This window comes from Gossypium hirsutum, chromosome D13 (genome assembly GCF_007990345.1).
Source record: "Gossypium hirsutum isolate 1008001.06 chromosome D13, Gossypium_hirsutum_v2.1, whole genome shotgun sequence".
NCBI classification, from domain to species: domain Eukaryota; kingdom Viridiplantae; phylum Streptophyta; class Magnoliopsida; order Malvales; family Malvaceae; genus Gossypium; species Gossypium hirsutum.
In genome coordinates this window covers 23,357,732-23,374,719 of record NC_053449.1, presented here as the reverse complement: position 1 = coordinate 23,374,719, position 16,988 = coordinate 23,357,732, and the positions used below count along the sequence as shown (strand labels likewise).

At 32.9% G+C, this 16,988-nt stretch overlaps 1 protein-coding gene and 1 non-coding gene across 2 annotated transcripts; one reads left to right on the top strand and one right to left on the bottom strand.

Moving 5' to 3' along the window:
* Window positions 1-6,649: 6,649 nt before the first annotated feature.
* LOC107919485 (laccase-7) lies at window positions 6,650-11,692 on the bottom strand. Its single transcript, XM_016848937.2, has 6 exons — window positions 11,600-11,692; window positions 11,056-11,207; window positions 9,512-9,756; window positions 9,228-9,356; window positions 8,205-9,149; window positions 6,650-6,964 (listed from the first exon to the last, which is right to left on the bottom strand). The coding sequence occupies exons 1-6, from the start codon at window positions 11,690-11,692 to the stop codon at window positions 6,834-6,836; spliced, it is 1,695 nt and encodes a 564-aa protein (XP_016704426.1). The 3' UTR covers window positions 6,650-6,833.
* A 3,462-nt stretch (window positions 11,693-15,154) lies between these two features.
* On the top strand, window positions 15,155-15,260 carry LOC121226003 (small nucleolar RNA R71). The gene has a single exon (XR_005923903.1). It is a non-coding gene; the product is annotated as a small nucleolar RNA R71 (small nucleolar RNA).
* Window positions 15,261-16,988: the final 1,728 nt, after the last annotated feature.

Here is a 16,988-nt window from a genome sequence, read left to right as displayed (position 1 = left end):
AAGGCAATAAGGGAGTGGCCTACTATAAAATCAAAATTATATAGGGGTTTTCTATATATTTTTTCCACCTTTTTACTTAACTATTGTGTTTACCTTAAGTAATTATTATTGAAATAGGAAAATTTTACTTATTTCGTAATTTTGGACACGAATTTGGAAAGTAAGTGAAATTATGCTTAATTAAATGATTTTCATGCATATTTTATATAAATTCATGTTAATTTATTAATGTATTTATTTTCACTATGAAGGTAGGCTATTGGAGACATGATATAAATAAATAAAAATGGTCATGCACAAATTATCCATGTGGACAGCAAGACCATGCAATTTCTACAATAGGGTTGACTACTTGACCCAGTAAAGAAAGGTGATAAAAGATGGACATGTCTGCTAAGTTATTAGACTGAAAAAACCGTCCAATAAGGGGAATTAAAAGCCCAATTTCGGTACTTGATGTTGGCTACCCAAAAAGTATTTTGGGATATTTAATTGAAGGTCCCTACAGTTGGAAAATAATCAGAATTCAGCCCAACAACTTCCTTGTTGAAACTGTCCACTCTATAGTTATTTTTAGCTTGAGTTTTGAATTCAAATTAAGAAGACTTGGTCATCCCTTTTCCTTGAAGCATGATCGGCCACATGAGAGAGGGAAGGAAGGAAATTTAAACCTATTTTTAGTAAACTCAAACCATTACCTTCACCTATAAATACCTTGCCATCCCTCACTTCTAAATCATCCCTCATCAGTCAACGTTCCTCTCTTACACACTCTAGTTTCTCTCAATTTCTTTTCCCCTTTTTCCCTTGCATAGTCGTCCATCCCCTCTCCTTTCTTTAACCTTAAAAGCTTTGTCAAAAGAAATCTTTAGCCGGCTACCTGCTAAACCCTTAGCAAAAGAAGTTTCAATCAGAACGGAGGAGCGCTTCAGTCAGAATAGATCTGAAAGGCTGCTGAACTAAGTCCACTCTTTCCTAATGTCATTTATTTTAAACATATTTGCTTTGAGTTTTATGTTTTTGACATCAATTATGAAGTTTTAATTCCTATCTACTAGGATGATTATATTAATTATGAGATTTGCTTAATTCATGTTAACATGTTTTGTGCCCTAGTCAATTATGTTTTCAATTAATATCATGATGCATTTCATTCACATGTGATTGAGTGCACTCAGATTAGCTTAGCGACCCTAACCAGATGGTGGCTAGCAGACACATAATTGAAAAGTGCAATGCTTGATTTAGTTTATTAAACCCCACTAAGTTGAACTTCGTAATATCTTTAGTTAGCTCTATTGCCTTGCATGGTTTTTAGGTTTATGTAATTGAACTGTTGCAAATGTAAATGTCCCTGTGACCTTGCATAAATGCTAAGAAACCTTTAGTCTAATATGATCAGTAACATGCATATTTCACTAAGTAAAAGATCCGAGAGGACTTAATTTGGTTTCCAAACCCATAAGAGATCGAGTTGCCATAGAAGTAATTCTGAACATGTTAAGCATGATGAAAGTAAACTGAAATAATTAATATAATTATCCTAGCCCATTTAATGTTGATTGTTTTTGTTGCTAAAGCCTTCATTTCATACATTTAGGTAAATTGCATCTAGATTAGTTTTGCATTAGGGATCACTATTACATTTAATTAATCTAATCATCACTATCCAAATTTATTGAGTTTTTTCCATCAAATTGATAATTATAATTTTACAATTAATTGTTTAAGCTTATACAGTTCCTGTGGAGACGATAACTCATTTTTACTTACTTATTACTTGAACGACTATGTACACTTGCATAAACACGTTACAAAATCGTTATGCCCGCTCCTAAATCGATTACCAAGGTGAGATCTTTCCATGGTTTAACAAGTTTTTATAGATGTTTTGTGAAGGATTTCTCCACTATTGCTGGCCCATTAATTGAGGTTATAAAAAAAGCAGTAGGTTTCAAGTGGGGTGAAGCTCAAGAAAAGGCTTTTCAAGCCTTAAAGGATAAATTATGTTTTGCTCCGGTTCTTAAATTACTTGATTTTTCTAATACTTTTGAACTTGAATGTGATACTTTAGGTATTGAAATTGGTGTCATGTTGATGCAAGACAAAAGGCCAATAGCATTTTTCAGTGAAAAACTAAATGGGGCACAATTGAACTACTAAACTTATGATAAAGAGTTATTGGCATTGATGCGAGCTCTCCAAGTGTGGCAACATTACTTGTTGCCTAATAAATTTGTTATCCATACGGATCATGAGTCCCTTAAATGGCTAAATAGACAAAGTAAGTTGAGCAAAAGACACACCCAATGGGTAGAATTTATAGAAACAATCGCATATGTAATTAAGTAAAAACTGGTAAAAAAATATAGTTGTTGACGCCTTATCTCGTAGATATTCTTTGACAACTACATTAAATACTAAAGTCTTAGGATTTGAGCATATAAAAAATTTGTACACAAATGATGCTGGTTTTGCACATATCTTTGATAATTGTTGGAGTAGTACCTTTGACAAATTTCATCTTGTAGATAGGTTTCTTTTTCGCCTAAACAGGTTATATGTACTACATTGCTCCATGAGATAGTTACTAATTCATGAGGCACATAGTGGAGGCTTAATGAGACATTTTAGTGTTACCAAAACACTAAATATTCTATAAGAACACTTTTATTGGCCGCACTTGAATAAGGATGCAGAGAAGGTATGTTCTAAGTGCATTGCTTGTAAACAAGAAAAATCTAAGGTAATGCCTCATGGATTCTATACTCCTTTTTTGATTCCTTCTTCACCATGGGTAGATTTATCCATGGATTTGATCCTCGGTTTGTCATGAACTAAAAAGGGTCGAGATAGTATATTTTTTATTGTTGACAGGTTTTCAAAAATGGCACACTTTTTTCCTTGTCACAAAATAGATAATGTTACACATGTGGCAGACTTATTCTTTAAAGAGGTGGTACGACTACATGGAATACCTTACACAATTGTCTCTGATAGAGACGTAAAGTTCCTAAGCCACTTCTAGAAGGTATTATGGGCTAAGCTTGATACTAAATTATTATATTCCACTACATGTCACCTCCAAATCGATGGCCAAACTGAGGTAGTAAATCGAGTTTTAGGTGCTTTATTACGAGCTGTTGTGGGTAAGAACTTTAAGAATTGGGAAGAATGTTTACCATATGTTGAATCTGCATATAATCGATCTATTCACTCTACAATTGGTTATTCACCATTTGAACTTGTTTTTGGTTTTAACCTACTAATTGTATTTGATCTTGTGCCATTACCTATAGAAAATATTTCTAGCTTAGATGGAGAGAAGAAAGCTGAGTTGGTGAAATCAATGCACGAAAAGGAAAAACAACGGATTGTAAAAAAAATAACACAAATGCCAAGAAAGCTAACAAGGAGCGCAAACAAGTTATCCTTGAACCCAATGATTGGGTTTGGGTCCATATGCGCAAAGAGCGATTTCCAAGTAAAAGGAAGACTAAATTGGACCCTAGGGGTGATGGGCCTTTCCAATTACTCAAACGAATCAATGATAACACCTATCAAATAGGTATGCTTGGTGAGTACAATGTAAGTTTTACTTTTAATAATGCTGATTTAACTCCTTTTGATGTTTCAAATTTGAGGATGGATCTTTTTAAGGAAGAGGGGAATGATATAAGTCACAAGGCCTAAAATTAGGCTCATGAACGTGATGGTCTCAAACTTCCTCAAGGCCCAATAACGAGGTTGAAGTCCAAGCAAATCTGAGCAAGATTGAATGGGACCATCCAAGACTTTGTTACGAAGGCTCTAGATGCGCACACAATTGAAAAAGAAAATCAAATTTCACTTTCTTGTTTTCAAGAAAATCAAGAAATCGAATCTTAGTCCAATTTTGTTGTTTCAAACAATTTTAAGAATCAAGAAAATCAAGATTTCAAATCTTGAAAATCTTGGTCTAAGAAACCAAATATTGCAGCCAACGCGCATTGGATTTAATGTACAGGATTGAACGAGCCAATTTCGAGAGCAAACGGATCACAAGACCAAGTTCTTGTAAAAATGGTTTATTAAGATGTCTACAAGCCCATATTGAAGTTTGGAAAGTAATTTAATTGAATATAAAGACAAATTATCAAAGTGGCTCAAATTGTAAAATATTTAAATTTTAGGTCCAATTTTATTTTAATAGGTGGATCATCAAGTAAGAATTTAACCCAAGGTGCTCATTTAATTCCTTTGGACAAATTCCAATTAAAATTCCACACTTAAAATGATTTTATTTTTTTATTTGATGAGTTGTCATGTTAGTTTGTCCATCAGGGTTAGGAAAACTTATTTTGGGGGCCTATAAGTAGCATGGTTGTCCACCCTTATACAAACAATTGAATTCCATTTTTTTGAGTGAATAATGATTCTCTTTGAGTTTTTCTTCAAGAATTGCTCTTGAGTTTCTTTTAGAAGTTGTTTTAACAATCTTTCAGATTGTGGGAATCATCTTCAAGCTTTTTCTTGCCAAGATCTCTTTCTTGGAGGGGTAATTAGAGCCATTGAAACGAGTTGTTGATTCTTAATGTTTCCAAGGCTTCTTAGGACTTCACCTTCTCTTTTCTACCCTTAATTTATCATTTCTTGCTTATTTAAGTTTGTTCTTATTGTTTTGGCTTACTGATTTTATTGATTTTTGTTCTAGGTTAAAGTTGTTTCAAGAAAGACATTCTCCTATATCGTTCTATCAGAAAACATATTAAAATTAGGAGTTTCAATCTTTTCTTGTTGTTTCAAACATTCTTGCACAAAACAATTTGCTTTTGTGTTTAAAATCACTTCTAAAGATTTTGTTTGTGTTTTGTTTTTCCAGATCTGGTTGAGGCATTTTCTTGAGGCCGAAGGACGATTTCTTTCCATCCAAGAAACCCTAATTCATTCACTTTTGGACTCTTTGTCAACCAGTTCATTTTTCTTTTATTTTAATTTTGTTTAACTCTCCTTTGTGACAACTAATATGTTTCCGTTGTTTTTCGTTTCAATTTACGCTCGTCTAGAGATCTAGGATAAATCCGCGACTTAGACAAGCTATGATCCTGTTCTACACGCGTGTCGTATCATTATTTATCAAGGGGCAAGTTTGGTACCTGACTCTAAATATTGGTACTCATGTTCAAGTTTCGGTACAAGTTTTTAGAGTATCAGTACTCCAAATATTGAAGCTTAATATTTTATAAATTTGAGAAAAGTATCAATAATGACCCATGTATCGATACTTGGGTTGAAGGTTGCTTAAATAGGCCCTCTACTATTGTATAAAGCTCGTTTTAAACCTGAATTTGTCTCTAATTGTTTGTGGATGTCTAGAATGTGGTGCAAATGTTTTAATTTAATACTTTAGTTTGAATATGTTGAAAAGGAAAGAGTGGTTAGGTTGCTCCTTCGACTAATGTAGCACTCCTTGTTTGATTGGGTTTTTGGACTGTATAAGGGTTGTTACATTTGATGGTATCAGAGCCTAGGCTTAGTTGCTACTATGTTAAAATGAAATACAAAAAATAAATATTTTAGTGTGCATGCCAATTAGGACTTAAATTGTAAATTACGAACTATGTGAGATAGATGGGTAGATACTTTGAGAACGTCTATAAAGAAAGAAATATGGTTAGTGAGCACTAGAGGACTTTCTTACGAGGCACACTTTGATGCTCAAGTCATTGATTGAATGAAACATAGTTTAATTTTTTTTTGAAATAATGGGATAGAGGATATTTCTCTGTTATAAGATGGTTGGTGTATTTAGTGTGAGTTGAATGGCTTGCCTTTAAATGATGGATTGGTCCTTCAATGATAAGGAAACTTGGTATTAAGTATCCTTCTTGTGTTGGTTGGTGTAGAGGTGCTTACAGAGTTACAATGAACCTCTTTTAAGTTGTGCCTACAAGGAATATGTCTTTTGTCTTGGGCTTCGTTAGAGGCTTGGCTTAGTCATTTCTAGGATTCCTTAAGTCCAATTGTTGCTTTGTACTTTTGCAAATTGTCTTGAGGATCATTATCGTTGGTAATCTTCCATGATCTATTTTCATCCCCAACAAAAACATCGTGAAAAAAATACATTACAGTGGTTTTGCAGAAAACACCACTAGATTTCAAAATTGTATGGGCTTGGCTATGGTGTATACAATTACCAGAATAAGGTTTTGACTAGAGATGCTAATGGGCTTGGCCAAGTCGAACCTAAAAAAAAATTCAAACCTTTCCATATTTATAAATAATTAATCCAAACTCATTTTAAGTCCATTTATATTAATTTTTTAAATATATATTTAATTCAATTTTTAATATTTTAGATGGTTTCTCTTCTATTAAAATTTTAAATTTAGACAACTTATCATCTTTTTAATGTTTACAAAGTATACCATTATTGTATATTTAATTTATGTGATATAAATTATATAATATATAAATATATATTACAAAGTATAAAACAAGCCTGGCTAGGCTGATTACTTAAATATTGAAGCCGAAGCCATTCTCATATGTTAAACGAGTTTTTTTTTCCAAACTTGTTTTATGAGTTTTCACTTTTGTAAAACCTTGTAATATTAGAGGTATGCGACGATGAATAGTTTTGGGTTAGAAAAAAAAAGTAAATGAATAATGTAAATTATTCCGTCGACAATTTCTTGCATTCAAAACATTGAGAGTGAAGCCCAAAAAAAACAATAACAGAAAGAATAATTTCAACGTTGTTAAAAGAAAACCCAAATTAAAGGAAGAAAAAATGTAGTGCGTCATAGAAAGAAACACTTCAACGTTTTTCGTCGTCAAATAATAGATTATCTCTAGCACTGTGGTAGATCCACCGGAGGTGGAGGCAAGGTTGTTTCCGGCGTTGGGCCGTTCTCAACCACGAAGGCAGTGGCAAGGCCCAATGGGAGGTGCATGTCGAGGTGGCAATGCAGTACCCATACACCTGTGAAGTTGAGAGCATGAATAGGAAACAATGAATCATCAAATGAACCGATAAAAGCCTAATGTTCAAGTCTTTGATTCGGATAACTAGGTTACTTGAAAAAAAAGACATTTGGCTTAATTATCGTCTTAGTCCCTCTACTATATTAAAACATAATTAACTTTATTTTCAAGTAACCTAGATTGAGGGAACGAATAACAAAAAAGTTATGTCTGATACGAGCCAAGGAGGTGACACTCAAAGGGTTGTCTTTCCTAGTGGTCCAATCACTCGAAGCAAGGCACGACAATTAAAATCAAAGATGAATGCTTTTGTCCAAGACTTTGTTGCGACAAATTTAATTCATCATGTTCGTGACATTGATAAATATGGGAATGCAATTCACTGGACCAATCTTGGAATAGTAAAAGCCCATAAATTGGTGGATTAATTTTTTATGTATCTTATTATTATTATTTACTTAATTCTCATTGGTTGGGACACATCATTTATGAGTTAAGTAATTTTATTGGTTAGGTTATTATTTATTTATTTTCTTAGATAATTTTAAAGAGTTTTATTAGGATTCAATTACTCTTTAAAGAGTTTTTATTAGGATTCAATTACTCTTGTAATTTGCCTATAAATAGGCTTGTTTTCTACACATTGAAAGAAGAATAAAAAGAAGAGTATTTGTTTTCTTTCAAATTTGTGTGAGGCAAATTTTTTTAGAGTAGAGTGATTCTTCTCTTGCTATTTAGTTTGGAGTTTGTTACTTTCGAGGGTATTTCGGAGTTGCAAATATTCAAATTTTTTTCCCGTTCATCGGTGTTTCTAGAGGTTCTTCTTCTAGGGGTTTCGTAGGGAGCCGCTCAATCATTGGCCTTTTTGGTTACAAGTTAACCAAGGGTTCCATAGGGCAAATCTATCCTTTTTATTTATTTATTTATTTATTATTTAACTAATTTTATTCTCGTTTTATTTCTAATTTGTGTTTCTCTTGTGTCTAGATCCGGGATTCCGCATCAATGTCATTACTTTAACATCTGTTTGGAACTATTAACAACATTATAAAAATAAATAATAAAATTATGTTATATTATGGAACTAAATCCAAAACTAGATGAAATCTTTGAATGGCTCAACCTAAGTATTTCAAAAAAGGATTCGTTCAGCTATCATTTTCATCTGCAGTCCATAAAAAGTATTAAAGTTGACCGTCTTAGTTGCGACATTAAGTTAATGATTACGAAAAACTAACCTGGATTATTAGCTGTAAACCTGGTTACGGCCCATCCACCTGCTGGCACAGCAATTGTGTTGCGCATTTGTGGGTTAATAAAATTGTGCTTCTTTCTATCAATGGCAAGGTTATAGTTTCCAAACCCTTGAGCCAATACATGGAAGTCAAAGCCATGGAGGTGCATGGGATGATTCTCTACACCAAGGATAGCTGTGTTCTGAAAGATTATCTCCACAGTTGAGTTGAACTTAACCTTTGTCACCTTGGTTCCTTTGGGGGCAAACAGCATCGGAATGTTGTTGTTAATGCTAGCGTTGGTGTAGTCAAATTCAATGGTGGGCTTAATAGGGAAATCAGTGGTGTAAACTCCATTGACGTTGAAGAAAAAGGCTTGCAACATGGACAAGCTGGTAGGTCTCACGAAGGATACATTGTTCATGCTGGCCGAGAGTTTTGGACCCTTGCAACTTGTGTTTGCCGGACAGGGCTCCAGCCCCAACCCAATGGTCACCAACATCTCATGATCAACTTTAAGCGGGACGGGCTCCCAGTGAGGCCCACCAACCAACCCAGTAAGGTTGCTGTAAAACTTGTGCGCCGTGGGAGTGTCATTAAAATCCGGAAGGACTGGCATTAGAGGCGTTGTCGACGACGGAGCACCATCATAGGCGAGGACACCCCTTGTGGTAGTATTATCAAATAGTACACCATCAGCGCTTGCGTATGCTGTAGCGGCCATGTAATATGACCCGACCGGCTGATCCGCAGTTAGCAAAACGTCGACCGTCTGTCCAGGGGCAGTTACCACGACGTTGGTGACATAAGGCTGAGTGTAGCGGGCGTCAATGCTGACAACCGTCAACTTATGATTGGCTATCTTGAAAAAGAGCTCGTGATTGAGTGCAGCATTGATGATACGTAAGAGATAGGTCCTCCCTTGCAACAACTTAAGCTTGTACATTTCTGATTGGAAAACATCTAATTAAACCATGCAAAAATAAAACATACTTACCACTAAATGTATTGGTAATCATAACGTACGATTTTCAGAGCATGGGTAAAGATCACCGGGCCATCCATTTATTGTATAAGCAATGGAAAGGTTTGGGGCAGCGCCCGTAGCCACTGCCAGCTTCTCCACATCAAAGACATTAGTGTTCCACCACTCACCTGCGACGTGGTTGATATTGCAAATTTTTTTTTAACAATACCCTATATATGTGGCCTTTTAATTCAAAAAGAATAAATAAATTCCTTCTTAAAACATTAATCTTTAGTTAAATTTTAGATTGGGGTAAGAAGGTAGAAGTGGGATAGGTAAGTACCTAAAAGGATGGGAACTTCCTTGTAGGGCATAGGGAATGGATAAGAGTGGCCACCTCTAGGGCGTATGATGAGTGCACCGTAGACGGTGGCACGGAGAAATGAGACGTGAGCATGCCACCAAAGGGTTCCCTCTTGGTCAATGATTGTGAATTTATATATGTATTTACATCCAGGTCGAATTGGACATTGAGTGATCATGCTGGGTCCGTCTGCCCACCCACTCAGTCTTTGAAACACTCCATGCCTACTCAACAATAATAATTAATCAATTACTCTATAATTTATGTACTTAGAAATGGTTGAAGACATATAATATGAATATTGTATAAACAAGTGGGTAAAAAATTTCAACTATATTTTAAAAAATAATTATTGATAAGATAAATGAGATTTTAGTGTTGATAAAATTGAAACTTTAAATTTCGAGTTCCAGCATCAGTTTATTTTATTTATAAATAAATAAATTCCATTTATAACTTTATTATTATATTACTTTTGTTATATAAGTTTACTTTATTTGTATTTTTCCGATTAAATCGAATTAATGTTGAATTTACTAATAAAATTCAAATAATTTATTTAATAACTAAAAAAATAGTCCCATACAAAAATAACTAAAAAAAAATACTGGACTATAAAATTAGTTTATTACATAGCGATAGTTGTTGTCCAATCATTTTATTATTATAGTACCGTACACCAATTATAATGGGCTTCGTGGCTATTTTATTTTCAAAGGATGCTAAAATCTCTCTTTTTTAATTAATAAAATAAAATACCGACGTCGCCTGAAGGAGTAGTAAATTTTCTCATCCCGTTAAAATAGAATCAGTGATGGAACAAAATCTTTGCTCCCAAAATTTTTAATTTTTTTTAAAAAAATTTTAACTACAACACCTTTAAAATTTTAAAAATTCTCACTACTCCATTTAAAACTTTTGAAAATTTGGTTAAACTTTTCAAAAACTATTAAAAATTTCTTTAAACTCTTTAAATTTTTAAAAATATTAATTCTAACTCTTCAAAAATTTTCAAAGTTATAATTAAACCTCCTTAATGCCACGTGCGGTCACCATATATATCTATCTACATTATATTTAAACTATTGATTTAGTTGTCACTAATAAATTAAAAGTCAATTTAATTAAAAAACTTATTCTCTTACAAAATAATAAATATAATTAGTAAATTTTTTATATATATTAAATAAAGCTAAAAAATTAACCATCATCATTCCCACTGAAACCACATTTAAATATAAAGAAGGATAAATTAGTTTTTATATCCTTAACTTAACTATTTTTCCCTATAATGTTTTTATAAATATATGTTATACATAATTTTTTTGGTACCCTAATAATTAATTACGAAAATTGGCGGTAGAAACAGCTAATATGCGTAGCAGGCAGCGAGATATAATTTGTGATAAAATGGAAATCAGATAATACTTGATATTTTTTAATTTGTCAAAGGCGAAATTAAAATTTTAGTGAAAACTGAGCCAAATAAATTCGTTTGTATTTTTGGTAAGAAATTAATTTACCAGTGAATAGACAAATTGTAAGGTGACTTATTGAAGACATGAACAAGTAACGTGTCGCCCTCTTGAACACGAATTGTTGGGCCGGGGAGCCTACCATTGACTGCAGTAATTATTTGGGTGTTGCATAGCTTATTAACAGTCAAATTTTGCACCTGCCAACAAATTTAAATATTTACTACTTAGGGATATCTACCTGTAAAATCATATTAATATATCCCTTGGGCACTATTAATTACACTCATTTGTTTCAAAAAAAAGCGGTTGAATTATTAATCACACTACTAATCAAAGACTGATTAAAAGTAAATATAAACAAAAGAATGTGAAGGGTGTTTTTGTAAAAGCAATTCTATTTCAACGTGCATGCATGGTGTTACTGAGGTACGACAATCACTGCAATGACGGTTTGCCCCTGGAAGAGTAACAGAGCATAAGGCTCTAAAACCTCTTCCGTTTCATGGATTTACGGGAGTTGTAATAAAATATTTTGGCCCTATGGATCGTAAAAAAAAAAGAAAAAAGTAAAAAAAAGGAGGATAATTACATAGAATTTATGCTCTACTATTCTAGCAGGTGAAGCTGTTGAAGCAGCCAGAAGAAGCAAAGCGCAGGCAGAAAAGAAAAAATGGCGCTCCATTTTAATTGAAGGGCTTAAAGCCAAGACCAAACAGGAGAAAATAAGAGAATGCTTGAAAAGAATGAGATATTAAGAAAAATAAGAGCTTCTATTTATATTACAAATGCGAGGGCTCCACAACTCAGAATTCACCCAACAAAAATACTCAGAAAAAAAAAAATCTAATGTCAACTAAAGCCTGCAATATCCACAATAAAATAGGAGAGCTTTGACATTGCCAGTTTGGCACCCAATTGCGTACGAACCTAGCTAAAAGGGTGCGAAAACTTTTGATCTAATTGTAGTTTTAGTCCCTCTACTATTTTAAAACATGAAGTTTAATCTTCGTATTTCAATTTGATATAATTTGGTCGTTTACTTTCATATCATATTAACAAAAGTAAAGAGAGCAAATTAAGGTAGACTTATGGCTAAATGAGACGGTTTGCAAGTTGCGTGGGATGGAGGTTTTAAGAAAGGAGGCATAACAGCATTGCACTCAATAGATCTTTTTTCGGCGATAGCAGCTTGGTTCTTGTGCAGCACATCAGAAGCATTTGTAACAGACTACAGTATTATTTTTACTCCCATCCTTAGAGAAGCGAGCTTGGCCGCAAATTTTTTGGCGAAATTAGGTACTAGGCATATTTCAGCAGATGATTTATTAGGAGTTAGACACTTGAGAAATAATGTATTGTAATTTCCTTACTGTTTAGTTTGAACTTTGAAGTCTTTCCTTTTTTTACCCCAAAAATAATCAGGGAGTTAGTCTGAAATTACAACATAGTAGAAGGATTAAATATAAGATTAAGCAAAATATTTTCAGCTTCACCAAATTTGAATGAAGTGGGGGCAATCAATGCGTTTGTGATAGACTTTTTTTTTAAGGTAGAGAAATTATATTAACTACAAATGTAGACAAATAACAAGAAAATACCATCATGAAGAGGACAAAAACTAAACCCAATTACTCTATACCCGATCTTCGTATGCATATGAAAAATAGGAATAAGATTAGTAGGAAGAGTATTTTACTCAGTGTTTTTAGATTAAAGGGGTGGAAATTAAATTATAATTTTTATGATAGAAAAATGTAATTTTAAAATTTTAAAAGTTTATATCTATATAATTTTTAAAGGATTAAATCAAAATTTTATATTTTTAGGGGGCTAAAGTACAATTTTACCTTTACTAATTTAAAATTTTAAAAATTTTAAAGAGCCTAAATGAAAAATTTTCCATTTAGGGGGGTCAGGCCCCTGCCAACCCCCTAGTTTCGCCCTTGACAATAAGATTATCTTTTCAAATGAATGAGCTGCATTATTACCTCCCTATATTTTCAAAGAGATGACATGTGCTGAAAAGAGCCTATGAACAATCTTGATTCAACCCAAATTCAAAAACTTCTTGAAAAAGGCCTACAAATAGGGCCGAAACTAGAGGGCAAGTAGGGGCTCCGATCCCCCCTAAAATGGAAAATTGTCCATTTAGGCCCTTTCAAATTTTTAAAATTTTAAATTAATAAAGGTAAAATTGTACTTTGACCCCCTAAAAATATAAAAATTTGATTTAATCCTTTAAAAATTATAAATATATAGGCTATTAAAATGGTGAAATTGTATTTTTGCTATCATAAAAATTACAATTTAATTTCAGTCCCCCTAAAAAAATTTTATCGTTTGGCCCTTGCCTATGAAAACCACCATTTGAAGTAATATTCAAGTGTCCGTGGAAGCCTCGATTCAACAAGAACAAGCGGAGAAGGAGGAGAAGAGCAAACTAGTCAAGCCTCGGATACACACTGGATTTGATTCTTGTTCCTTATCCTTTTAATTTCATTGTTGTTGTTATGAACATGTCTATGAATATTTGTGATGTTGTTGTTATGAACATGTCTATGAATATTTGTGATGTTGAAATGTTTAATTTAATTAATATGGCTTAAATTCAATTCGTGTTAGGTTGATTGCATTTGATCTACTTGAGTTATTAAAATTGTGTTTGTGTTGTTATAAGCCTCGATAAGATGTTTGATTAAGTAAAACCATGACTAAGTTATTATTGCATTACAATTATAAGGTAACTAATGAATTAATTATTTAAACGGATTGAAATTGTAATTAATTGACACGATACTTAATCAGTGCATGTTTAATCATCTAAGGTAGCTGAGGGTTAAATTAGTAACGATATCTAACAATACAATAGCCTTGCATAACTTGCAAGATTATTGTGATTAAACTGTTTTAAGGTAGAAATACATTGTTACCTCACATAATCTTTTATGTGCTTATGATATTGAATTAATTGTTTGAATTGGCATAGAGATATGTACAAGAGATTATTTTAATTTCATAAGTATGTATGTGCATTAACACATTTGCTTATTAAAATTTGTTTAATCGGTTGAATTGACATAGAGATATAGTCAAGAGATAAATGGATTTTGGTAGGTAAGTATGTTCATAAGTTAGCAAATTACCAAGTTGCCGTGAATTTATTCATAACAACATAAACATGAGTTTAATAATTCTAAGTTAAGAAATGTAATTAATCTAGCACAATTATGTCATCTTGATTAAAATAATCTTTTGAAATCGTGCGTTGGAACTTTTATTTATTTTACTTAGTTAAAATCCTAATTTTTAATCACCTCCTCAAATCAAAATATTTTTCTTCACCAAAGTGTTTTTAAAATTGCATTCATAAATAATTGTTTTCACAATCCCAGTGGGTATGATAACTGGACATTTACTTGTCACTTTATTACTTGTTGTGATTATGTACATTTGCACATTTCCGTCATTCCAATAGCCCAATCACTCGGGCGTGTGAAGAAGCACACGGGCGTACGGGATAGCTACACTACCATGTCTTGAGCCACACGGGTTGGACACATGGCATTTGACCCCTGTTTTGAAAATTTTCATTCTTACCCCAAATCTGCTAATTTGTTTTGAATTGGTCCCTAATTGTTCCTATACTATTTGAAGGCTTCGTAGACTCGATTTAAGGACTATTAGTGGATGTGGTATTCAAATCTAAATTATCTATGAATTTTTTAATTAATTTGGTAAATTTGATGCTATTTGTTATAGATTATTCTTCATTGTACGATAATACTTTGTAACCCTAATCTGGTGACAGATACAAGTTATGGGTGTTATAGTAGGACTATTGATGTAGTGGAAAAATGATTTATCTCCTCTATTCATAGACGGTGCATTGTTTATAGATTCAGTGTGGTTAAGTCTATCCACTAACAGTTGATACTTATCGTCCTCTTGAATAGCTTTTACCGTAGTGGTTTTATGGCTCATATGTAAACCGTTCAATTGGCCACTAACAAGAGTTCAATGCCATGTTCTCTATGATCTCGTACGCAGCCTCGTACGTTCTATTCATAAGATCTCCTCCTGCTACTTCGTCCAATCATTTGCGTCCAACCCGTTATAAAATACCTACAATCGCATCCACTCAGGAAATCCATGGTGCGGGCATTTCTAAATCAACGTTTTAAAACGTTCCTAGGCCTCATGGAAACTTTTTCATTCCATTTTTCTGAAAACAACAATCTCCCTTCTTAATTGAACCACTTTACTGATAGGGATAAACTTCTGTAAGAACTTTCCACCGAGTTCATCCCATGTTGTAATGGATCCTAGTGCTTATGAGTTTAAAAAAAAAGGCGTTATCTATCAAAGAAAAAGGGAACAACCGATGATGAATAGTGTCATCAGTGACCCCATTATACTTAAAAGTATCACAGAGTTAGAGAAAGCATTTTAAATGTTGATTCGGGTACTTTGTCATTATTCCCCAAAATTGCAGATCATTCTGGATCATCTGAATCATTGTCAGCCTAATTTCAAAATTATTCGCTGTAATAGTTGGCCTTGTTATACTTTCTTGAACCATATCTAGACTTGGTAGTGCTGTAACACCCCTTACCCGAGACCGTTGCCGGAGTTGATTATGAGGCGTTACTTGACTTAACTTATTAGTTCGGGGCATAAAAAATTGCTTTTAAAATTTATTTCACTGTTCACCATAATGCTGTGCACCTGCGCAGCAGTCACTAATTTAACTATAACTCGAGTTACGAAACTAAAAATTTAGATCCGTAAATTTTCCCTGATACTAGACTCATATATTATCTTACCATAAAATTTTAAGAATTTTTGGTTTATCCAATTAGTACAGTTTATTCATTAAAATCTCCCCTGTTTCACTGTCTGACGGTTCTGACCTTTATTCACTAAAAATCAATTTTCTTATCGTATGATTTTCATATGGTGTTTTCAATTGTTTCTACAGAAAATAGAATCACTAAGGAATCTAGACATATAAATTATAACTCATAATTATTTTTTTACAATTTGTAATGATTTTCTAAAGTCAAAATAGGGGACTCTAAAAACCATTCTGACCCTGTCCAACTAAAATTCAAATATCTCAGAATATAAAATTCCTTTACCCACACCGTTATTTTTCTATGAAAATAGAGTTGCTAAGCTTTAATTCTATATATCATTCCCTCTCTAATTAATTTTATACTATCCTTAGTGATTTTTCAAATTCACGTCACTCTTGCTGTCCCAAAACTGTTTCATTGCAAATTTTTACTCTTTCATAATTTCTAGGTATAAGCTATCACCTAAGCATTCATAATATCAAACATATTCTTACTTAGCCATTTTAATAGCTAAACATTATCTCATATTTACACATCATCCTTTATCAATATCATAAGGACATACATTCAAAATGACTAAGTCCCTATACATGCTATAGCTTAAACATTGATCATCATAAAATATCGAGTTGTAGTTGTTGATAGTGTGAGCACTCTCCGACGTCTTTAAGATCCCCGAATTAGCTTTGCAATACTATAAAAGAAGGAAAATAAAAGAAGTAAGTATAAAGCTTAGTAAGTTTACAAGTAAATAAATAACAACATTTAACACAAATAATTATACTCAAATGTCATGATCTTTAATTTCCTCTTTACTTACTCTCTTACTCGTTCACTTACTTGTTTACTTAGATAACTCATGATTATAACTTACTCTTCTCTTGCTGAAAAGTTGGTTCTCAATTGATAACATAATATGTTCTTAACTCTTATAACTCACCTGAATTTGCTATTTATGCTTTTACCTGAACTTTCATGGAACATAATTTGTTACTAACCCGTTGAGCCACATTGGAATAGTAAGGATACTTGGGTCTCTTTTCTGATAATAACATGCCAAAGCCATGTCCCAGACATGGTCTTACATGGGATGTTTCTTGTACTGCCAATGTCATATCCCAG

What these genes read in the sequence shown, in the direction of transcription:
- LOC107919485 (XM_016848937.2), bottom strand. Translation starts at nt 11,692, where the DNA reads ATGGAGCGCCATTTTTTCTTTTCTGCCTGCGCTTTGCTTCTTCTGGCT. An exon ending in TACAATTTGTCTATTCACTG is followed by an intron (nt 9,757 to 11,055) that starts GTAAATTAATTT and finishes ATTGTTGAGTAG; the next exon opens with GCATGGAGTGTTTCAAAGAC. An exon ending in TTACCCATGCTCTGAAAATC is followed by an intron (nt 9,150 to 9,227) that starts GTACGTTATGAT and finishes TTTTCCAATCAG; the next exon opens with AAATGTACAAGCTTAAGTTG.